At 41.0% G+C, this 24,872-nt stretch overlaps 2 protein-coding genes across 7 annotated transcripts in view; both read right to left on the bottom strand.

Annotated features, from left to right (window-relative positions):
* Window positions 1–858, bottom strand: part of sox6 (SRY-box transcription factor 6) — a 127,706-nt gene extending 126,848 nt beyond the window's left edge. The window contains exon 1 of the mRNA XM_085908297.1: window positions 762–858. The gene's annotated coding sequence lies outside the window, so the exon portion shown is untranslated. The remainder of the gene's footprint in view (window positions 1–761) is intronic.
* Window positions 859–3,622: 2,764 nt separating this feature from the next.
* Window positions 3,623–24,872, bottom strand: part of plekha7b (pleckstrin homology domain containing A7b) — a 52,574-nt gene continuing 31,324 nt past the window's right edge. The window contains exons 10-31 of one of the 6 annotated variants that reach the window (XM_085908291.1): window positions 23,909–24,087; window positions 22,634–23,038; window positions 21,650–22,187; window positions 20,034–20,117; window positions 19,143–19,292; window positions 18,317–18,370; window positions 17,904–17,984; window positions 16,866–16,934; window positions 15,844–15,924; window positions 15,378–15,527; window positions 15,045–15,230; window positions 14,494–14,605; window positions 14,111–14,316; window positions 13,558–13,743; window positions 12,828–12,945; window positions 12,646–12,737; window positions 12,330–12,542; window positions 8,621–8,845; window positions 8,225–8,358; window positions 7,639–7,787; window positions 5,646–5,810; window positions 3,623–4,947 (exon numbers count right to left, since the gene is read on the bottom strand). In XM_085908291.1, coding sequence (XP_085764417.1) covers window positions 5,659–5,810; window positions 7,639–7,787; window positions 8,225–8,358; window positions 8,621–8,845; window positions 12,330–12,542; window positions 12,646–12,737; window positions 12,828–12,945; window positions 13,558–13,743; window positions 14,111–14,316; window positions 14,494–14,605; window positions 15,045–15,230; window positions 15,378–15,527; window positions 15,844–15,924; window positions 16,866–16,934; window positions 17,904–17,984; window positions 18,317–18,370; window positions 19,143–19,292; window positions 20,034–20,117; window positions 21,650–22,187; window positions 22,634–23,038; window positions 23,909–24,087 — 3,564 coding nt within the window. In that variant the 3' untranslated portion in view covers window positions 3,623–4,947; window positions 5,646–5,658. The other 5 variants (XM_085908295.1, XM_085908293.1, XM_085908290.1 and 2 more) reach the window with 5 other exon arrangements.

Here is a 24,872-nt window from a genome sequence, read left to right as displayed (position 1 = left end):
CAGAATTAAATATTGTTGAAAAAGAATATTGAGCAATTGTTTTACTCACAGTTTTTAAGAGCGACAACTGACATTTTATTATTATTTTACTTATTATATTTTATCTTTTAACTGGATATATATTCCACATTGCACTTTGTTACACCTGCAGCTCAGTTGATGAAGTTGAATTGAGTATGAATTACTTGTATAACAATTGATGATGTTATAATGTCATTTAAACATTGGCTATAAAGTTTATATTATATTGGTGGTAGTTTAACCAACAATTTGCTTTATCAGAACAACTGTTTTGAAATGGAAACAATGTAAAAGTAAACCAGCGTCACAGATTGGTTTGACTTTGGAGCGTCCAATGTCCATGGCAGCTTTCTTGGTAAGCTCTCTCTTCAAGTTGAACACTGATTTTTTTTTTTTTATTATGTCAGCTATTCAGTCGTTGCTCCCCTCAGGATTGCTTTTTACAGACATTTTTAATGTATATTGCTGTATTCAATCAGCGGTGCACTCATTTGCCTGCTGTAGTAGTGCGTGGCTGACAAGGAGAATTAAAGAGGCGGGAGGGAAAGGACATTTTTGCTGCTCTGCTCCACATTTACCACTAAGCCACCGAGCGGGATGAGTGATGTGAAAATGAAGGGATGCGTCGTCATTTGAGATTTGTAGTTTCTGAATATAAATGCAGGCTGTGGCTTCGTTGTTCTGCAGTTCACAGCGCTTTGATATTTTTTATGGGGTGAAAAGTGTAAACGTTTGTTTACCGAGAGCTTCTTCAGGCACCATCAAGCGCTCGTGGACACGTTGACCCACCAGCAGGGCTCATGTTCACAGAAGTCATGCGAGGGCCCATCACCATCGGTGAAACTCTGACGACTTTGTCACTAGCAAATGCAAAGTTATACAATTAACCGAGACGGCATCTGCACACATGCTAATCATCCGCCTTGCAAAGTGGGACGCTCTGTTCTTATTTGTTGACCCAAATCCCTCACTTGTAATTCTGAAGTTCATCAAAGTTTAGTCAGAATCTAATATTTCCTTTCAAGTGAACAGACAGGCACTGATTAGTCGTGTTGAAATAAAAAGTGCAACATGCCAATTTTAATTACTGTATATGGTATGGCATAATGTTATTACCAGCCAATATGTGTGCTTAACCAAGTTTCGACGGTACATTTTGTCCACGTATTATCGTGGAGAACAAGCAGAGTTGTTCTGCAGCTCTTAAGGTGTATGTAAGTGCTTGATGGGATTTTGCATGAGTATTTTTCTTGATGTAACAAAGACTGATGTGTTGTAGCTCTCCAGCTGCATTTATTGTCTTTTCAAGGGAGTCGCTAAATGAAGTAAATTTCACTTGGCTCAGCATGCGTGTGTGCATTTGTGTGTGTTTCGCAGCTGATTAAAGAGGGGGCTCTGGGGCATTTGCCTCATTTACAAAGCAATTGCTTTTATGTGGGGGAAAAAAAAAAAGCCCCACTCACTGTAGGTATTGTAAAAGCCTGCCGTTTAAGGAGCAAGAGATTAATTCATTGTTTAATGTAACGCGGCACCTTTTCAATACACACTTATTGATGTGCAGTATGTCTGAGGGTAGCGCATGATTTCATATTCAATATCGTTGTATTCTTCCCCAAGGGAGATAGATAGTAGGCTTTGACGCTCTGCTTTGTAATAAGATGTTTTAAAAATGATATTGTTTTATTTTTCACAAAACGTCGGCATTGAGCACGACTACAATCCTGCTCTCCTCCATTCTTTTTTGATAGCAGGCTGTGAGAATATTCACAGATTCCAAGCTCTTCAATTATTCAACAAATCACTATTCCGTTTCTTACATATTAAAAAATGTACAGTGTGTGAAGCTTGGAAATGATAAAACAGCATAATATACGGTTTCAAAATCAAAGCACCTATTGCATCGGCCTCCTTGGTTTTGTATTTGTACAATTGGACTACAATGAGGATCCCCGCCGCGTGCAAAGGAAGCGCCAGCTGTGTTTCTTAATCCCCAAACGTTGACAGCGAGTAACAATTGTATTTATTCCGAGAAATCACTGGCAATGAAACACTTCAGTTTCTCTGTGGGGAAAAGCGCTGCCTTAATACAAATGCAGTGAACAATTTCCACGCGAGAGCAAGGTCGCAAAATCCTCCGCCTGGCCTCCGTAGGAAAGAATAAGAAGCTTTCAACTGAATGTCAAGTGCTCTATAAACACTCGCATGAGTCACTTCTGCTATACTTTATTTATCACCTTCATTTCCATTTCTACAAAAACCTGGCTCCGGCATAAAAAAAAGAGCTTGTAATGAAAGCGAGCATCATGTGTCTTAGTTTCATGTGAGAGCATTTCCGAAGCCAAAAAGTATTTAGTCAGGCATTACGGTGGGAGGCCTTGATTGTGTTTAACAGAACATGACTCAATTAGCATAATAGGCCCCTCTTCCATTCCCTTTGAAGTCCAGAGCACGGAATAACAAATGTACATGAACCAGCGGCCAAACGTCAATACATGGAGATGCCACAAAGCCCGTGGGAGGCCTTGAATGCATTTCTGCACAAGGAGGGGGAAAAACATCCTCCTTTTTTTAGATTGCCGAATAAGCAAAATGGAGCCTGTGCGGGGTCTTCTTGCCACCAGGGCCAGTGGGCGCTGTGGGGCCTCTGTCTTGCAGGCGGGGAGGGAGGGAGGATGTGGCTGCACCCACTGTGGAGCTGAGGGAGGTGCATCCTCCCTCTCAGGTGCTTTCAAAGCGCACCACGGTGCAGACCACACTATGTCATTAGTGGCCAATTAAAGATAAAAGTGGGAGGGCCGGAGAACTGTGTGGGTGTGCGCATGAAAGGAGGCTACAGTGGTGCCTTGGCTTACAAACTTAAGTTTGTTCCATGACTACGCTCGTAACAAGGAAACGCTCATCAGTTCCAATTTAAATAAACGGGAATGCCATCAATCCATTCCAGCTCCCCAAATAAGACGTTTTTTTGTTCCATGTTTTTAATAAAGGCAAATAGCACCGAATTGTATGGGATCAAACATATTAAAACACAATAAATGAGAATGTCAAGAAATAAACGGATTTAATAGAAAGTAATAACTGTACAATGGGACAAGCCTCTAAATTACAATATCAAAAACTGTGCATTGTTTTTTTCTAATTCTTTTCCTGCTTATTGATGCCGTTTACTCTTTTTCTTTCTTTCTGACAAGTCATAAGTTACACTACTTTCCACTGTAATGAGGTTTGCAGGTGACTACAGTGCCGTTAAAGTGTATCAGTTGAAAATTTGCTCCGTCTTTGATCACTTTTCAACACTCTTACAGAATCGTTGCCATGTGAAAACAAACATCAGTCTGACACCAACATGTCTGCTCAGCCCATATGACTTATCCAACCCTGCTTAACGGGCCATTGTATTTGTGTGGTACACTCTTTTTTTGTTTCAACGGACTAATCATGTTAATTATGATATGGAGTTATAATATGGTAGTAGTTCATGATGCAAAAATGTACATTCCATACTTCCACTTGTTAGTGTGGATTAAAAATACCTGTTTACGTTATTAGATTGTTATATTCACTTTCCGCGCCCTCCCCCCCCTTTCCACGCCCCCATAAAGAAGCTACAAAAGCGATGCATGTGTATTCCAGTGACGAAACCTGTATTGTCATCGTACGTCTTAGAAGCTGTCAGACCACAAGTCCTCTGAGATAGTTTTCTTACTGCAGCGTTTGATTACAAATCAATGTAGAAGTGCTGTTTGCAGGTCACTTTTGATGGTCATGTGACAAGTGAGGCAGTGAAGGATGCTGCAGTGAGATAAAAAAAAATGCTAAAAAGGTGTCACTTCTATAGAGTCGTGATTCATTTGCAGATTTCATTTTTTTAATCACATCCCGTAAAAAAAAGACCTACAGCAAGGTGTCATTTCATTTAAGTTTTATAATAAATTAAGTGGAGTATTTGCATATTTTTATCCAGAATCTTAAATGACATGCGTTTGTGCCTTAGAAGCACAAGATGGCCCACAGTTGAAGTAAAATACAAGAAACTAAGATGCAGAGTGGCTGTGGCTAAGGAGTGCAAGTGCAATAATAAAGTATCCATATTGTGGACGCTTTGAGCGTGTTACAGAAAAGCACCATTAAAGTCTGATGCGTTATTATTAAATAGCAGATTTAATATCTAAACCGGCAAGTACCGTAAAAATACCATAACACACTTGTCCCACTGTTATGTACTGTAATCCAAAATACAGTACTATGCTGTTAAAATAAATTACAGTAGGTGCTTTGTAAAATAACCGTGAAATACTGGTGTCCCTGCTGCCTGTAATTTTTTTTCTTTTTTTTTTTAACAGAGAAATTCTTTACCGTGCACATACAGTCCTGACCAAAGTTTGTGTCAATGGCTTTAATAGACACATTTGAATGAACGGCTTTTGTGCGAGCTTCACAGTCACACAAAATATACTGTGTGTAATGTTATTCCAACCGGAAATAGGCAAAAATAAAAGCTACAAGAAGACTATCAGTGTTATTTTGCTAGATATGTACAGGATATTATTTGTAAATCCCTAATCCCACCACAAAATCGACTTTCTTTGCAGTAAAAATCTACAGTCATGACAGATTTAGTCCCTCTTGGTTTTGACATCCACAAATATTAATTCATGGCCAACTCAAAAATATTTCAGTCCTCAAAGTGCAATCGCATATATAGAAAAAATATATGTTTTTAAGAGTTCAGTGCTGCAGATTTCTTTTGGAAACCAAAAATCCATTCAGAGGTTGTTGGTGCTGTACGAGAGGATTAAATGTTCTACATTCATCTACTGATGGATACAAATATATCCAGGATCAGTTATAAGCTTGTTGTCTAATAGGATCCTGCCGTTTGTTGCCATTGTCATAGAGGACCTCAGTGTCCAGAAATTGCTTGAGCTGAAAAAGACAGACACAACACATAAAAGAAATGAATACGGAAGAGGATTTTTTTTGGGAGATTTAACTGCAAAGAGCAGCATATGTTGTTGTTGTTTATTTAAGAAGAGGCCTTCAATTGTGCAAACGCTTGAGGAGCAAGGGAGACATCCATCAGGTGGCTTATTTGCATGACATACTCATAAAGCAAAGCAATTTTCACAATAGTTTATAAACGGTATTGTTAGATATCAATATAAAATCCTACTAACAGAAAACAGAAATGCACTTTTGTTTAATAGATCGTGTGTGTGTTCATAAAGGTCGATTAATCGATTGGGCTCTGGAAAGCCATAAAAAGATCACTTTAAAAAAAATTATCAGTTATGCAAAAGATAACACTCAAATGTGTCAATCACGACGATGCTGGAGAAGTATTGTTTTCCCCACCAGCACAGACGTGGAGCTCATCGAAATGCAGCTGTGTCAAATAGCCAACAGTTTAGATATTAAATCACTCAGCGACTCTTATGTTGATTACAAACATCTTCTTTTGTCAACCACTCACAAATATTTGATCGAAAGCACAATTTGCACACAATTATCATCAGAGTGGGAAAAGAAGATGTCGAGCAGTATTGTACAGAACAGCTAGCGCATGCAGACGTCCACATACAGTGTAGTGCATGCATGCAAGAAAACGTGCAGTTGGGCCTTACGTTTCTTCTTGTATTACACAAATGTGTAGTGAATGCCGTTGCTTAGAGGAGAGGAGGCTGAAGGAGCCAGAGATACAGGAGGAAGAGGAGGAGGGGGAGGAGGAGGAAGCGGTGGAGGAGGCGGCGGAGGAGGAGGTGGAACGGGGCTGTTACCCTGTGATGGAACTAAAGACAAGAGACATATAGCAGAAGGAAAAGAGACAAGGAGAGAATGATATGGGCCCCTATCCAATTGCACGCAAGCATTCACAATAGTGGTAGAAAAAAAAGGTGTGTCATCCACTTTTAGAAAACACAAAGATACAATCGCCCGCAATGAAACAACAACACAAGATTTTAAATAGTGCAGCACGGCTAAGATAGAATAGTCACTATTGACGGTGACCATCTGTTTAAAGTGTGTACATTTTCCAATTACATTTACAACGGGGGTTGAATAATTCAAAGTACAAGGATAAAAAAACATCCCAGCTAAAATGTCAGGTCTCAAGTCATAGCCAATCACGGCTCATTAGTTTTCTGAAGCTGAGCCGTGACGACTAGTACTTGTTTTTGGTTGTGCGCTTGTCTTTGTTTGTCTGTAATTGATCCATTTTTACATTTTACACATGCTCTTGTATTCTTGCACTCTTGTACGCTGCTGTGACAAGACAATTTCCCCACTGTGGGATAAATAAAGTTAATCAAATTTTATAGTAGGGTTACGGATGTGGCCAGATGTTGACTTACCAAATGTGTTTTTACTTTACCCTAAAATATAAAATATGACAATATTTACATCTTAATGACAATGTCACATACAGTATAGTCCTGTTTGAGGAAGGCTGTCAATCATAATATTATGAAAAAGAAGGAATGACTTATTTGAATTGAAGGCTGTGAAAAGCATGAAGAGTTTCTTTTCTCTCTCCTTTGACAGCATGCCACCAGTTATATTCCCTGACATTGCGCCGCGCAGGAAATAATGTTATAATTGTTGACTTTTCCTCGGCGTGCTGGTGAAGCCTCCATACAGCTCGACGGCTTGAGTGCTGCTGCGGGTGACAGGTGCACGTGTGCACGTGTGTGTGGTGTGCACAAGTGCGAATGTATGTGCGCAGCGCAACTCCTGCCGCCTGGCTGCTGTAGAGCACGAGAAAGATGAAATGTGAGCGCGGTGTCTTTCATGCGGCTTCAGAGAGGTGCTGTGCCTTCAAAGAAGTGTTAATGCTATGCAGCGTTTGACTGGGTCATTGATCAGCACACAAAATGGCCTCATCCAGCGAGTCCTCCCCCGTTTCAAACATTCCACACGGACTGCAATTAGGCGCCATGTGAGCTCCTGACACGGAATAATGTGAAGTTATTAAGGAATGAAGAGCCCTGCTTGACTCGACACCTTACGCCTTCTTTTTCTCCGCCCTCGTCATCTTCAAACCATCAGGCCAATTTAAAAAGAAAAAAAAAGAAGAAGAAAAATAGGCTCATTTTTCCCTTTTACTAAAACACCAATTTAACATCCAATATTGCATTCCAGTAAAATAAGAGATCTACATTTCACCAAGTAGAATTGTCAAGTCTGTCTTGTTATTTGTATTTCTGGCACCTTTAATTTTTAACACCACTCCATTTTTTTTTAAATTAAAGTTACACTTTTACTCTGATGCAATTCTCTGATCAATCCAGTGAAGTAAAAAATGTCAACGTTCTTTAAGTTATCATGACCTTGCATGTGGTTAACATGATATTCAGGCTAAAGTGTTGCCTTTAATTAGCCAACACGGTGAACTTTAACTGCTAAAATGATTAAATAAATGAAAACATAATAAAAATTCTAAAAACTCTCTTTAACATAACTTCTAAAGCATTAAATATCAGAAAATTACTTTTCACACTTAAATATTGAAAATGTCACTCAAGAAATATTGTATGAGGTGACTTCCACTTGTATCCTAAGATACTTGAACTTTTCCCAAGTATTGCTTTCAGGTGTTTTATTCGAGACTGGACTCACCTGTGACCCGTTTGCTCTTGAGGGAGGCCTCTGAGGCCAGCATGTAGGACATGGTGATGATCCTCTCCTGCTCCTGTAAAACCGAGTCCAGCCCCAGCAGGCTCACCTCAGACTTGTCTGCACCTAACACTGGTGCCAGCTTTTGAACACTGTAACATACACACAGGAAATTAAAATGATGCAGTTACAATGCTGATCCAATCACAGACAAAACAAACTACTGCCAAAAAGTGCAAAAAGTGGACCATAATGTTTGATGCCATTTAACGGCTATTTATAATTACCGTATTTTCCAGACTATAAGTCGCCGTTTCTTTCAGTTTGGCCAGGGGTGCGACTTATACTCAGGAGAGACTTATGTGTGATATTATTAACACATTATATCATTTCACATGTTATTTTCACACTAGACCGCAGGAAGGCACTCTAGGCCTGTGGAATAATTGGAACTGCAACTGACGATGAGTCTGAAGTAAGCCCCTATAATATTCACGTACCACAAGGAGCGCGCTTGCCATACGTTGAGAAACACAGGTCTAAAACAGTTTCACTTTGTATTTGTATTTCATTTCTTTCTATAACTAACCTGGACTTTGCGAGGATGCTCTTGATCCGTTCCACCTTCCGATGTCGGTCCTCCATCTCTTGAGGACTCAGAGGCTCCTCTGGCTCTAAATCCACATATCGCTCTGGAATCGACACTTTCTGAGGTTTTGACAGCTGTGCAAAGAAAAAAAAAACAAATAACATAATCATACACACCAGAATTAGGGTTACACAGGGTCCGAATTCCACGAAAATGTGAAATTTCTGTCATATTTGAGCCCTGCACGACTAGAGCTATGAATACATAGCAAACGTATGAGTAATTGACAGCCCCTTAAGCATGCAAAACTGGCAGCAAAGCAGTCATTTTATATTAGACAGGGCTTTGTAATAATACTATATTTCTTGATTTCTGAGAGCATGTCACTAGCTGTACCTCTTTGAGTAAATCTGCATCGTAATCTGACGTTTCCAGGCCGTCGAGGGTCTGAGGAGTCTCTGCCGCAGAGCTGAAGCTCAGCCAATCGTCGGAATGCGATCGGGGTCTCTCTTTGTGTTCAGGGGGCCTCTCCTCCCCCTGAACGCTTCGCACGGCCTGAGCCTCCTCGCCCTGCACGGCCCTTTCCAGCAGCTGCAGGTCAAACTCCTGCTCTCTCCTCCACTGCACGAAATGTACACACACAAAAACACACATTGGACACTGACACACCAGGACAACTTGTTTCAAGCAGATTGTCGAGATTATGGAAAGGCATGTGAGCAATGATTTCACATATACATGATATCCATCTTAAATCCATGTGCTAATTCACTGCATCCTTAAAGCTGCTGGGTTAAAAACAACACACACAAAAGGCAAGTACGGTATGTTATTGTACTTGTGCAATGAGTTTGGGACAGTCTAAAATGGTTAATGTTAGTGTAAAAAAACAAAACAAAACAATGTTACTTAATGTCAGAAAACATTTTCCTCATTTAAGCTAGTGGGCAACTATGGAGAGGAACACGTTAATAACAAAAACATCCAAAATAATATATTCAGAAGTTGATGTTGGTATAGGACAGGAAGAGATGTCTTCATAGTTTGTGTTAAAGATTTATTGCAGTTGACGTTGAGCTTTTTTTTTTTTTTGCATGGAGCGGGAAAGCCCAAGATATTTGGGCGATTGTTTTGATATTTTTAGAAGTTGAAGTGGGCATGAATGGTTTTAGTTTTCTGACATTAACTGATGTTATTATAGATGTTCCCCTGAATCCTTACTGGTGAGGACAAAGAGCATACTAGTACATTGATGTAAAAAAGAAAACAAAGCAAAACATACATTCTACCACTGTAGTCGTTCGTCTAGTGCACAATTATTTTATTAGTGAGGCCAAAGTGCTTACTTTTACATGAACCTTAAGCTGTATATCCTCCAGGCTTTTGCACAGGGGACTACAACACTTTTGGGTTTTTTGCCTGGAATGAAATTGTTTGTCTTTACACCGCTGAAAAGTGGAAATGTTGTAGAGTGTGTGTGTGGTTAAGAACCTGGGGTGTGTGTGTGTGTGTGTGGGAGGGGGGGGGACAGAGGGAGAAAAAAAATACAGTAGCATGCATCCTAACATACATAATAAACAACATGCTACTAATGAGCAACACACAAGCCAGTAAAGTGAAACAAACATAACACACTCAGATGAAGACACTTTCACCAAACATACCTAAAAAAGAAAGAAAAAGAAAACAAGAGTATTCCACACATGTTTATTCATATGAGAACTTGAAAGAAACTTGAAAGAAAACACTGACAAAACGCTACTAATGTTTTATTTCCAAAGTTATTCTGTATACAAGACACTTTTTTAGGTACACTTGTACAGGCTAGTAAGAGCCAATACAAAGCTGCATTATCATATAAAGGCATGCATTTTGGATGCAACTCTTGTATTGGATCTCATGATGTATTGTAGCCAGTGACTGTGCGTAATGCTGCTAAATAAACTCTTGACTATTCATCTTTAAAAAACGAGATCCAGAATGATGAGCTTTATCATAGTAAAAATCAAGTGAAATTGTTAAGATGAATTTGCATGAAAAGTACTCTTACTCTCACACACAAACACGCACGCACGCGTTCAACCACACACACACAACATCTAGATGATAAGATTATGAAAGCATCCATGTTAGGATTTATTTTCTATCGGCAGCAAAATTTGTGGCAGTCTGGTTATTGATTAAAACGTGCAAAACATGCAACGATATTCCAATTTTCAAAACAACCAATACTCAAATCGTGATTGAGCTGTTCAGTGAGTACACCACCTCTTACTAAAATTCAGCTGGGACAGGCTCCAGAACGCCTGTGACCCTTGTGAGGGTAACCGGTACAGAGAATGGATGGGTTGGATCCCAAGCTATTTGTGTTTTTTCCGATCCCCCCTTCATAATACTTACACCAATTACGTAAACATATCTTCTATGTGTAGTACATAATGCCATAGTAAGATAATGGATTGACATTTACAAATTTGCAGATTTTTCGTTTTTGGAACCTATATCCCATTACATTATTTTCTGAAAAACGAACCGATTTTCAGATTTTTTTGCGCACCATCTATTGGCAACCTGTTGCCATGGAAACAATTTGCAGTAAGATTGGTTTAAACAAAAAGTTATTTGCTGCTATTTTGGGCTTGGCATTAATTATTCTTACAATGATTCAAAATAATTGATAACATTATTTTGTAGATTCCAGCTCGCAGAGCCTTATTTAAGAACCACTGGTACAGTACATAGTGCAAACTAAAAAAAAAGCTACTTGGAAATCAGCATTAAATGAGTCTACAAGACTCAATACGTGTCAACGCCAAATGATTCAAACAGCCAATTACTTGAGGTTTGACCATGGCCTTACAAACTTTTGGAGGGAAAAAACACCTCTCAAATTACACATAAAACTTGAGCATGATCACAAAAGCTCAATCCTGAGATCATCGAAGCATTAACTCTTTGGCCTCGTCAGATGCGTGCAGCTTTTTGTGACTCTATAACTCTATATTTCAGTTACAATTAATGGGAATTGATCTTTTTCATCCTTAGAGGTTCCACTGTGTACTAAAGAAAGGTGATTCAACCTTATTGCTTTGGTGCCATTAATTACTCGCTTTTTTTTTCTATTTCAATTATTTTCTGTAGGTAGAATTGTAGTAAAAGACTAATAAGTTGGGAGTCTTTCATACAGGCACGTACAATGTAGTTCACGACAGACTTCCGTTCTTATAGCGACGACGCCACTGGAATTGTACTTGAGTCAAAATACAGCACAGTCTTTCGGTAAACATATGCGGACATACCACTCGGCCTTTCTAGGTCATAAATATTAACACACTCAAATGAAAAACACTAAGTATATTAACCGAGTGCCACGTGATAACATATCCTTAGCCAGTATGTCACTGCCATGTTTCGGGGACTGAGGCTTTGGTTGATAGAGACTTTTATGTGTTACAGGGTTTTTGCCACCATGAGCCAAGTTTTGGTGGTCCTGTCCGTTAAATGTTCAAACTTACTGGTTTTGCTACTTGAAACAAAAAGAAGTGAGGGCTTCTTCCGTGAACAAACATAACCCATCAAAATAGCAACTGATTTCACAAGGCAACATTGGCAATTATAAGCAGCAAAATGGACGGATTATTTAGAAAGGCGATGATGATAAAGTGCACAGTTTTACGCAGTTCCTTACACAGTGCAGATGGGAAATTTGTTAGATGAAGGGACAGGATGGGATTGAGACGAGTATGAGTTAGAAAGACTGTGTTTTGAGAATGATGTGTTAATGGGTGATTCCAGTGAATGTAAAATCATGTGTTAATGGGTGATTCCAGTGAATGTAAAATCATAGGCATCAGTAACTTTAAAAAAATCAAACATCCTTTACTTTTCGTATGAAATGTCATTCCACTTTTGGCGCTCGATCGGTGAAGGAGCAGAAATGCATGTACATGTGTGTAATGCTGCAAAAAAACATGCATTGAAAAGTAGTTTAGCATGCAGTGCTCATGTTTTACATGCAAGGGGAATGTTCACTGGCCACTCTCTGTTTGCCCGCCGCCATGCGTGAGAGTGTGACGTGTGGTGATGATCTAGTTTAGAAACATACAGATCCAAAGTCGGCCGAGAGTGGGCGTGAGGACGAGGAGCGTGACGACGTGGAGGCGCGGCGGTCCCCGTGGCTCAAGGTGCGCTTGCGCTGTCGCACCAAAGCCTTCTGGTGCCTCTTCATCCTCTCCAGCTGCTCGTCAGCGCTCATCCTCCCACGTTGAGGCGCCGCCTCTGCAGAGTACAGACGCTCTAAGGCACTTTTTGATCCCTCCTGGGGTGAAGACAATGGAAAGCCAACGCAAAATGAGAGAGAATGGTCATTCAACTCAATCAGTGTGACTGAGATGATCCGTATTTTGTTGAAGGCGCCTCACCTTCACACCGGGAGCTGACGTCGCTCTCCGTAGAGTCACATAAGATGAGATGTTTGAGGAGTGATTCAGTCTAAGGGAGGAGCCGGCTACTCCTGATAGGGGAAAAAAAAAATATTTCAAACATTAAAAGCTTGAGTTTTAGTAGATGTGTGCTGGGCTCCATGATGTCAAGGTGACCATACCTCTGCTAGGTAAAGTCTGATAACCTCCGTTGTGTCCTGATGATGTCACGCTGGTGACGCTGGAACCGTCTCCCACACCCACAAGCTCAGGATCGCTCAAGAAAGGCCTGAGTTCCACCTGTCACAACCGCAGAGCCGTTAAGCCAGTGTCAAAGGCAGCTCATGAGATTCAAAAGGTTTGTTAGTAGTAGAGTACATCTGAGATACAGAGAAACCCAAAAACATTCTGTTATACACATTTACCCAACCCATAGGCTAAACTTTAACTGCATAACTTATTCAAAACACACTTTTATCAAGTATTCCTTAGTGCCAGTTTTTACTCTCTCACTATCAAGACATGAGAGACTAATGTGTCACATCACTTGGAGGAAATGAACAAATTATTTGGCACGCCAAGTGGAAATTTACCGTCAACTTGACACCTAAAGCAAAAGAGAATTAACGATTGTATATGAACACAACAAAATTCAACCACGTGGTTTCGTCCAATCGAAGTCAAAGGTTATATATGCATTTGAAATGTTGGCTCATGGAAATTAGCAGAGAGGTTATGATTAATATGAACCTTTAAACAAATGTTTTGTCAAAAACAGAGCATAAACACATTTCAGACCTGCCTGCGTACTGTAAAACCGAGTAAATACTATTACATCAAAATAAAGAGGGTGCCAACAATTCACCCAAATAGTTCATACAGAGAATACTACGTAATGTAAGCCTACTGCACCTTAACGTCTCCATTTTGGCCTGTCTCTCGATCCCTCTTTCGTTCATCAGACTGTCGTTTGAGCCCGCGCACCGAGGTGTGCCTGATAACACTCGTCTCCCTGGGCAGGGGGGGTACGGCAGGGGGGTGTTCATCAAGACTGTAGACTTGAGGTAGAGGCGGTCTGGGGGGCACATCTTCCTCAGCCTGCACAGGTACATGCACATACATTAAGATTTATTTTTTTATAATATGTATGTTAGTTAATAAATTAAGGACAGTGTATATGAACTCTGAACAGGCACTAGAGTCATTGCTGGACTACACGGACATATGGAGGGCCTTTTGATTTGAATTGTGTTCATAAATGATTTGGCCTGCCCAAAAACAAGTATAAATGAAATCAAATCAATAAATTACCCTCATTTTTAATCAACAACATGGCCCAAAGTTGGCAAGAAGACCACTATTAAATTGTAAGACGAGTGAAGACATGATACTCGAACTTAAGTTAGATATGAAGGCTATGGACTAAATCCTCAAATGGCTTTCTCTCCATCTGTGTGTCACTCACCCATGTATGGGCAGCAGTGTTGGTTGTAGAGTGGAGTGGCTGTTGGCTGTAGCTGGAGGATAGCGTGTGGGTCGTGGCATTGTGGCTAGTCGGACTGAGGTGGGGGCTCTGCTGCTGCTGCTGGGACAATCTCATCTCCATAGCAGACGGGCTTCCGGACATCGAAGGCACTGATGACGCCGACACGGAAGGCACAAATTTCCTCTCTGGCGAAGATCGGATATGACATGATGGACACATCACAATGTGTCTATGCAAGTCATTTACACTGACAACATTACAGGGGACACAGCTTGTTCACTACTCACAAAATGACTCAAATGTCACACGCCTAACTTTTTGCAAAAAGTATAGACATTGATGCAAGTCGTAGTGCTTTTTACCTGGGTTGGTCACAGAGGAGATAGTGACTTTGTAGTTATCTTTACTGCTGCTGAGGCCTGCGATAACATCCTCAATCCTCCAAAGCTCTTTCCTCATCTGGACTTTTTCTTGCTGATCATACACATACAAAAGCACATTTGAATCTGCCTTGTTGACAAATGAGTGAGGTGACCAGAAAAAAAAGAATCTAGTCAGTCGCAGTGTCATGAATGATTTGTGTCGTCAAGCGTTTTCTCAAATAGCTAGGAGCGATGCAATAGATAACAATAAAAATGCTATTCAACACTTTAAATTGGTTAATAATGCATAAAAATAACAGCCCACATGGCAACTGACCTAGGTGTTTGTGAAAAAATATCAAATTGACCGTATTTGTGCATCCAAGATGTCTGCTCAAAAGCAACAATAAACTGGTGAAGCCTAAAAAAAGGACCCTATTATAAGCATTTCCATCCGCTTTGCTTGCGAAGGGTTCAATTTGAGGTACGGATGTCAAGATTTTCAAATGAATGAATGAATTCTCCCGCATACTACTGTAAAGACTGCATACCTGAGAAAGATCAGTGCGAGTCATGTGTCCTTGCAGAGCCGCTTTGAGCCAGTCTACATCTTTCTCAAGCCTGATGTACTCTTTCCATGCATTCTCCATCTCCTGCACAACACAAGTCGGGTCCAGTTTAGTGCACCTGTGAGTCTCAATTCCTTTATTAAAAACGGGGCGTTTTTTGGCATTAACCTGGAAGGGGGGAAAATGCATGAAACTGACATTTTATTTTTTGAAAGTGTCTAGGAAGTAGAAATGACAGTGTACATGTTGAGGCTGACCCAAATCAGGTCTAGACAAAGGTTTATTCTTTCATTTGGACACAAACGTATAACTTACTGTGGACACTTGAGATATTTCCGCCCTGATGTGCACCACATCCTCCTGCAGTAGTTTTTGCTGGTAAGCAATTTTCTCCATGTGGGCTGGCTGATCTCTGTACTGCTCCATCTGCTGGTGGGACACATCCAACACTGACTCCAGCTTGTCCTGGATTGAAACATAAACACACATTCACTTCAGTAATGCTTTTGCATTTTTTTTTTTTGTAAAGTTGTGAAGGGTAACATCAGTGAGTTGATATTTTGAAATAGAATTTTTATAATGTTGCCACAAAACAAACTGCTGTCTGATGATTTCAAATGATTTTTTCAATTGCTTGTGTACTTGGAAATGGTCAGGAGTTTCTGCTCAGGATAATTTACTGTACTGCACATGAAACCCCCCCCAAAATCATATCTGTAGAACTAAATTAGATTAATTGCATATAATTCATGAGGGTTTATAAAAACTTATGGAACCTAACCTTATCTTCCTTCAATGTACGTATCTTGGCTTCCAGCTCCTGTAGAATCTTGTCTTGCTCACATAGTCTGCTTAATTTCACCTAAAGAGACAAAAAAACATTCGTCATAAAAGAAACGAAGGAATACCGTTCAAATCGATCTCATTTCCCCTTCTAACGATGTTAAAATAAATCAGTGAGAAGCAAAGCAGATCTTAGCTGGTCGACTTGTTTGTGTTTACCGTTTGTCTTCGGCAGGATAAAATGAATTGATTTTCTCTGAATATGTCGATAAATGTATCTCTTCTCAATTTCAAGAAGACATTTGCTTCACAGGGCGGTAAAAAAAAAATCTCCATTACTAGCCACTACGAGCAATTGTAATAAAAAATCCAAATCATTTCCATTTCACTTTAGGTCCAAAGTGTGTTAGTTGGGAGTGACAGATGTGTTTTTCCAGAAATGGGTTATGTGTTTATGAAAACAACATAAGCCTGCCAAGTTCACAGTGGTTTTCACACTGTGTTTTTTTCTCCCATCTACTTATCATTCTGTTCAATTAATTATTCAGCTGTTTTTTATTTTGCTGAGGCCGTATATTGTTGTTTTTAATTGCATGAAATATTCATTGTTCAGACAAATTTCTTATAAATTGTTAAAGTGGAACAATGCTAATGATGAAAAGCCAGGACATCCATCCTATTTACCTCCATTCAGCGTGAAACAAAGAGCATGCCAAGCGGCGGCGGGCAAATCAAACTGAAAAATTTAACAGCTCGACACCCAAAAATCCCATTACATGTATTTTTCCCTTTAAATTGCAGCGAGGAAAATAAAAGCTGTGGTCGATACACTCAGGCCCTCACTGTGCTTGAGAGTCCCTACTGTGTTGCAATATACTTACGCTCCCTTCCCTCCACTCCTTCTGTTTAAAATAACCTAACACACACACAAAAGGTAGACTAAAAGTCGCACTTCTATCAGTGACTACGAAGAAGTGGGGGGGGGGGAGAAAAAGCACATGCACATCATGATCCACTTACATCAGCATCACTTTCAGCGATTTTAACAGGCTTCTGTGCTTCTTTTCTGAGGCTTTCCCGTCCAGTAACCTGAAATGGCCCGTAGCCGCAAACAAAATAGATTATTTAACACCATTATGACCGCAGAGTTCGATGCTCCCCCCCCCCTTCCCGCTTTAACTCGCCCAGTTAACACCTAAATATTTCAGAGAATCTTAACAAACAACAAACAGTGGTTACAAGAACACTCAGATGGATTCAGAAGAGATCAAATAATAAAGGGGGCGGGCGTGGAATCATAGAAGCAGAAAGCACATAAACTGGAAAGACAGTTAAAATTAGAGCAAAAACTAGAGGCGTAAACATTTAGGCAACTAATGTAGGCCCCGATGAAATACTCTCCAACAGGATTGTGGCATGATATGTGTGTGCGCTGCATACAGTGGCTGGCTGGCATCAATTATATTCCCATTTTAATTTTCATTTGTAATAAGAATTACATTCTTATTTTCCATACAACTTTTACATCTTTTGGATGCATGAGAAGATGTCAGTAATTGTTAGATTAGTGACTCCTTCCCTCCTATTGATGGACCAAATTGATGATCAAAACATATTTTAATGAGAATTTAGCAGAGTTTCATTTTTGGTTTTAATAAAGTGTTGTTTTTTTCTCAATAGAAAATTGTAGGAGTCTCAAGGACACATTTTTAAATGAAGAAATTAATTGGATACAGAATATCCTACTAAACTCTCAAACAATCTCGTTGGAAGTTCTTTTAACTCTGTTTACCAGCGCAGACGTGCGTAAATACACCACGGTCCCTTCACCAATTCCTTCAAAGCAAAATAAATAAATAAATAAAAAGCCGAACGTGCACACATCAAGCATTGCTTCACAAAATGCAGGAAACCCAAAGTAGCCTTTTGTTTTAATCATCCCTCCCATTCCCGAATCTTGACCAGGCATGATTGGCTCAAGTGCATAATCCTAATTTCCAGCGCATGCGTCAGATGTTATTTCTTCGCCATTTCTCTTTGTACAAACACCTTCCTTACATTCCAACAGTATCCAAAAGTTGGAGGGGCGTTTTCAAAGTTGCTGTGAATTGAAACAATCAGCGGCTCATGACTTTGGATCTGTTTTGAAACAGGAAATGCAGAGGATTACCAAAACCACAGTCGGGTGTCTGACACACTGTGGTGGCTTTCAAGTACAATATGTAAGTGTTCAGACAGCCCGACTGATTCTCACAAAAGCAATGGATGCAGCATGCCGCATGAAAAATAAAGAAGCTAGTGAAGTCACAATAAAGTACTTCATTTTTATCATACAAAAACAGACATTACGTTAGAAGACACATTAAAAGGCAGAGCAGATGTTAAAGTAGAGAGAAGAATGGGATGGTGGAATGCAAAAGGGAGACAAAAAAAGGATAGAGTGACATGAGATTTAATTAAACAGGGCCCACCTTCAGATCTAGATACTCCAGGTCCTTCTTCAGTTGTATGTAAGTATCATCAGCCTTTAAATAAGCAGTGAAGAGATATATAACTTGAAATGAACCTGCATGGATTATGAGCTTGAACCTAGTTGCTCTCAATGGACCTTTTCATAATGTTTGGAGGACTGAAGGTGCCAGGGTACTTTGGAGTGCCATTAAAGTGATGGACTACTGCTGACCTGAACCGAAAACGATGCCAAAAATTGGTTGTGTTTGGGCTTCCGGATAGACTCCAAAAGATTTAGGTTTGTATTGATTTCCGCCATGCTCAAGAAAAAAATAAATAATCAAAACTAGTCTGTAAAAATGTTCTCAGTCGCCTCAGTGATATAGGCTGAAAGGGTTTGTCTAGAAGTGGTGCCACTGGAGTTCTCGCCATCTGCAAATACGTGAGACGTCAGAATGAAAAGGCCCATGACAGTTCACTTGTTTTTTTCCTTTTTACGTATCATGTGTCAAGCCAAAGTGATATTAAGTAATTAGGTATGAGCAGCGCCGTGCAGTCACACAACCACTACTCCAGCTTGACTCGCATACAGGGCAGAATATGACGGCTTCAAAATGAGAATCGTAGGCATGAACGTGCTTTACGTGGTCAGTGCAAACGACCAGGGACATGCTTTCAATGTCAACTAGTGTGTGTGGAACCTGCAAACTGCCTCGAGCAATGAAGTCCAAGGTGACTGATTGTCAATGAATGACAAGGGAGGGAATGTTGGGGATCAGCTGGGTCGGAAGAGGAGGGGGGGGGCTGCGATGTCGAGGAGGTTTAAGGAAGTGCGAGACCCCTGACCTGCAAGCTGGTGCCTAGGAGGCCGTTGTGCTGCTGATGCCGCAGATGAGCGAACGCGCCGCCGCCACCACCGTCAGCTGGGCTTTGCACACCAGCCATCTTGGCCTGGTGCCGCCGCAGCTGAATGAGGAGCAGAGTCAGCTCCTCGGGCTGGAGCCACAGCCGGGTTTGCGACACAGAGGGAGCCAGCAGTTACTCGTGGCTGAAACATTTCTTCCAACCCACTTTCAACAATGGGAATAGTGAAAGGGCCCAAAAGTAGGGCGACCAGAGCACTTTTACTGATGGACGTAAACTATTCCAAAGCTTATTCATGGACATTGGACAATTATGATCAGGTAGATTTAATGGGCTGTTGGGGATGGGTTGGTTTTATGATTTAATCTCCTCTCCTTGGAATGCAGTGGAAACTGAGGTTGAACAAAATCAGTTCTGGGAAATCAGATGTCCATTGATTTCAATTGATTGGGAAATGGAAATTGGGACCAGAAATAGTGTGAGTGGCATTAACTTGAGGCATTACTGATTAAGATAAGTGAAAAATATTGATCAATGCTTTTCAGTAAAAAGGAAAATTGGGAGTTGGGCTATATTAATGGACATTTGATGGTAAAAGCTTGGTGGGTCAGCTAAAAAAAAAACACATTCAGCCCTTCACTAAGTTCTAAAAATTGAACATTTTGTAGATAGCGACAAAGGTGTAAATTATTATTGGTGAATTGAGGAGGTGGAAGTCTAAAAGTGTGAGCTGTTTAAGGTTCCTGAAGAACTGAGGCAGTGGCTCTATCAAAGAGGGCTCATTGATAGAAATGTAAATGTATATTAGAGCTGATTCACATTGTTTACAGACATTGTGTCCAATCACAAAAGTCAGAAGAATAAGGTTCATACCGTTTTGCCATGGAGGCTGGGTGCACTGACGGTGTGTGTGATGTAGCCCATAGCTGGCATGGAGCGTCTCGCCATCTGAGAGGTCTGTGGAGGAAGTGAGCCGTCCACGTGTTAAATCGCTCTCAAACAGAATGTCTAATTCACCGACAGGCTTGAAGTTCACAACATTGCTCACAAACAAATATGACGACGCAGCACTTTTTTTTTTCCTTTTGGAAACAAGGTGTGCCCCGACTTTTCTGACGCTACAGGGCTTAGAAAGATTTGACGTTTTTGCTTAGTACACAGAATTAGTGAAAAGCAAGCAGGCCCACTATAGCCAGCCTTAAAAGGACACAAACAACAAGAGATTTAATTAGCTCCACATAAATTACAGCAAACCTGCTTTCTTAAAATAACATTTGTTTGCTACCAGCAAGAGAAGCACTGTGAGCCGTTCCCTCGGAGATTCCCAAGCCACTATTTTTTGCTGTATAATAGGTTTTTTATTTAAATTGCGGGATGAGAAGAAAGAGCGCTGCTGATGTTTGAGATAGAGTGGAGATGTTTATAGGGTGCTCGCCAGCCCTGGGCACATTGGATTAGATGCTAATAAAACATCTCTTCATGATGTTCCACTGGGACCGACCGCTTCGCGATTACAAGAGCCTCCTCAGCCTTTAAGATGCTGGGCGCACCAAAACTGAAGTTCAACTGCTTGTACATACTTCTCATAAACATTTGCTCCCTCGCATGGTCACTGTGGTCGCCTTTGTTTTGAAAATATACTGCATCTCTTCCATATTATAAGGGGATGCCTATAATTAGTCTCAATCACTCTGGGGCAGAACGCGTGTGTGGAAGGGGTCAAATGTGATGCCTGTGTGTGCGTGTCTGCCAATGTGGTTGGAGAGGGCGTGGACGATGGGCCCGCCTCTTGACTGCAGCAATATGTGGATGGAATCACAGAGGAGGCTTGGCCTCAAACCACCTGAGGAGTGAGGACTGTGTAACATGCAAAACTCACCCTCATGACATGATTACAGTTTTCAAATATGTACTCCATATAGAAAAATGCTCGAGCAGCCAGATGTCCTCGATGGCCATCTCATGTCGAAATAGTATTTTCCCTAACTGATATAAAGTGAACCCTCGTATATTTGTGGTTTGGGAGTCAAAAATATTATTAATTTGGAACTTAGCTTGTTATTTGCTGAAAACCCAGATGCTTCGTTTAGATAAGATCATTTAAACCAGAGTATTACTTTTTTGTTGCATCTTAGTGCAAAGCAATTGTGATGGAGTTAAAGGACATTATTTAGAAAACAGAAATTACTTTGCTGGCATATTGATGCAATGGAACCATGTTGATGTGAGTTGTGGAGTTTCCTTTTCACAAAATTACTGTTTTATCATCAGTTTGTGGCATCTAAAGGCAATTACAAATCTATTCGAAAGGGCATCAATAACTACAAAATAAACTATATAGATTTGTGGCAGGGCTGTTTCAGAAAACTTTGACCCTCTGACGAAAAATCTTGGTGCTCCCCAGAATTTCATTTGAACATCCCAGTAAAATGTGTCTCTTGAGGTAAACGATGAGATGATTTGCCGCAACAAAGCACAACATGTCAAACCTGTGAGAGGCGAGTAATGATGTGGCCCGGGGAGGTCGCTCTCGTGTTGTCCACACTTGACAAATCATCAAGCGGCCTGACTGTCCGTCTGCCCGAAGGCGTGTGTGGCCTGCGGGGGGACAGCGGCTTGAAGGAAGACGGGGAGACGGACGGCGGGACTTCACAGGGGGACGGTGGCACAGAAATGGAGCGCGGCATCTCCACGGTGACGGTGAAAGATGAGGAGTCGGTGAAGTTGGAGCCGGAGTACACGGGCGCCGTGGGGCTGCCGTGTCGGAACTGCTGCCTCTGCTGCCACTCGTACAACTGCCACACCATCCCCTCCTTGGTGGCCACGCGCTCGTCCGTGGACATGCGGAAATGGCTGAGTCGGTCGTGAGCGTACTTGTAATCGCTGGGCAGGTCGAAGGAAGGAGAGTTGCCGCCGGACGGGATGCGGGGAGACTTTGGCAGTGACTGGCAAGACGTGTCTGCTGTGCTGACTTTGGACTGTAAGGGGGGAGTTCGCCGAGGGAGATTGTACTCTGCAGAGGGAATGCTGACAGAAACAAATGACAAGCAATTAGTTTCACGCCATCTCAAGGGCACGCCGTTTGAGCATTTATTCAATAGCCATCTTAAAGTTCACTTTTTGTCCTCATCAGTAAGACAATTCAACACACTAGATCAACAACTGTCTTACTAGCAGTTTTTTTTCCTACTACTGCATACAAATGTAAAAACTTTGGCATACTAGTAGGCAGGGCTGTGAGGACAAAGAGTGTAGTACTATGTAGACCTTAAGCTAAATATAAAAAAAAATGCCCGAACAGCTTTCCATTTACCTCAAGTGCAACACTGTATATAACCTTGTTATTTTTTGTGTTGTGCAAGTCAGGATGTAACGTTGGCCACTAGAGGACAGTATTTACCCATGTTTCTGTCCTATTCCTTGCAGAGTGGACTAAACAATGATTGAAATGAACTCTGAAGACTTCCACTGACCTTTTTGGCGGGTCACCCTTCTGAACTTTGACCCAGTGCTCCACCTGAGCCAGCGTACTCTTCCTCTGTGCATGTTTCTCCGTGTCAGCCCCCCTCTGATACAACAAGTTTCCATTGTGCTGTTCTGACGGCACGGGGCCTGGCTGGACACTCAGATGGCCGTTCCTTTGAGGGGCACTGTCCACCGAGTTTGGAGAGAGTCTCTCCCTTGGATCCGACAATCTGGGCCTTCCTTGAACCTCCAACATGTGCCTCCCCTCTTCTCCGTGAGCCAGCTGCACACCATCATCCCAAGGGTGCTCTCTGTCCATCCTTGGAAATATTTCTGACTGAGGTGTAGTCTGCGTGATATGATTGGTCTGAGGAAATGCCTGCTGTATGCTTTTCTCGGGCCTTTCTATTTCCCTGAAAGGGGATACAGAAAAAGTCATTTAAAAATAAAACATACCTCAATTCATTTTTGAGAGAGCTTTCATGAAGCTGGCCGACCTTGAACGAACCCTGACAAGAATGCACATTTTGCTAAAGGTCACAAATGTTCATGGCTCAGTATTGCTAGATGTCTTTCTGTATGTGTTCCTCCAGAGTTTATATGTGTGAATATTTGTTATTTGAAGGAGTATCGCTCCCAGACCTTAATGTTAATTTTCTATTAGCCTGTCAATGCGATTTCACTATGGGACTGCTTCGCACTAGCAATATACGTACGATGTGTGCAATTATTTTTTTTGTCTGTTCAGTTTTACAGTAAACTCCAACTGGTCTGTCATTAAACACTGTGTCGTTCTGCACATGAATGTTTTTTCTTCTATTATAGTGTGTTTAAGACTGTGAGAAACAATTTAATCAAAATCACAATTAAATTTGGATTAATTTCCCAGGCCTACTATCCAAGGACAGTTTGCATTGTTTTGAAGTGCAGTAAGACGCACTACAGAAGTGCCTCGCTTGTCCAGCTGGCAGAGGGCTTCAGTCATCATCTCGATGCACATCAGAAATGATCACGGCCCTGAACAGATGGCCAGAGCCTGACCTGCTGAAATGAAGCCTCAGAGGACAGGGAGACTATCGATCATATTTGTTGGTAATGCAAATGTAAGTGGAACAAATGGCGCATCCAGTTTCTTTTTTTTTTGTTTTGTCTTTTTTTAACAACATCACCACACTAAGTTCACACAGATTGCTGTGCTTTATGAAGGGGGCAGGACATTAGTTACACAGCTGGAAGCCCATCCAATGGGAAAGGAGAGGCCTACTCCGTGGCACGAGACCAACCTCTTAATGGTGTGACTCTGCTGCATCAGCGCCGCTTGGTTCATGGCCCGGATCCAGCCATTCATGTCCTCCTGCGTGTCCGCGCTGAAGAAGTACGTCCGCATCCCACAGTGTTCCGCCTGTGAGCCAATCACAGAGTTCTTATTGTAGATGTAGGAACGCATTCCGGTGTGGCTCGCCTGTCAGAGGGAGACAGAGCAAATACGGATGTGAGAACTAAAACGACCGGCAGTCAAGTGGGAAAAGACTGACAGCTGTCAAGTAAAGAATCACATTTTGCAAGGGAAAAGAGGAAAAACAAAGTGGCGCTTCATAAACAAAAACTTTGTTTAGTTTATGGAATCAACTAGCTGCCAACCAGACAATGGAAAAGATACAACTCGGAATGGGATTTTTGCCGACTACTAATATAATCCTTCAATAATAAAAGTTGTTTTTTTTAGCAAAACTTGGGCCTATGGCTACTGTATTAGGATGTTGTTCGTGATGGTAGGAGTAGAGAGAAAAATCATTTTTAAGGTGGTGCTTGCATAATGGAAATATGTAATAATAATAATGATTTTGTTTTCATCCATCATCCTATTTTTTTTTTAAACAGAATATCTCCAAGAGAATGCATCAAGTTAGTATTATTACTAGGCATAGTAATAGGAAATCAGCATATACTTGAGAAAATTAGATGATGATTTTAGTATAATATAATCCTCATTTGGATCATTTGCACCCTCAAAAACAGATGTAAAAGTTAAACTATCCAGTGAACAGGCTGCATAGCTTTGACTGGAAATCACATATTGTCTCAATCTGGTAAATCAAACATATTGCATTTGAAAACACACATATGTGGCTGAAGCGCGGAAAGGACTCATACTATAAAACTCAGTGAAGCGGTTTAACAATTCTATAATAGAAATATCACTCAGTTATAACGAGAACTTGTGAGAGATACAGGGCAATAAAATGC

Source organism: Syngnathus leptorhynchus, chromosome 3, assembly GCF_054491065.1.
Source record: "Syngnathus leptorhynchus isolate UIUO chromosome 3, UIUO_Slep, whole genome shotgun sequence".
Taxonomy (NCBI): Eukaryota; Metazoa; Chordata; class Actinopteri; order Syngnathiformes; family Syngnathidae; genus Syngnathus; species Syngnathus leptorhynchus.
This window is presented reverse-complemented; position numbering and strand designations above follow the sequence as displayed.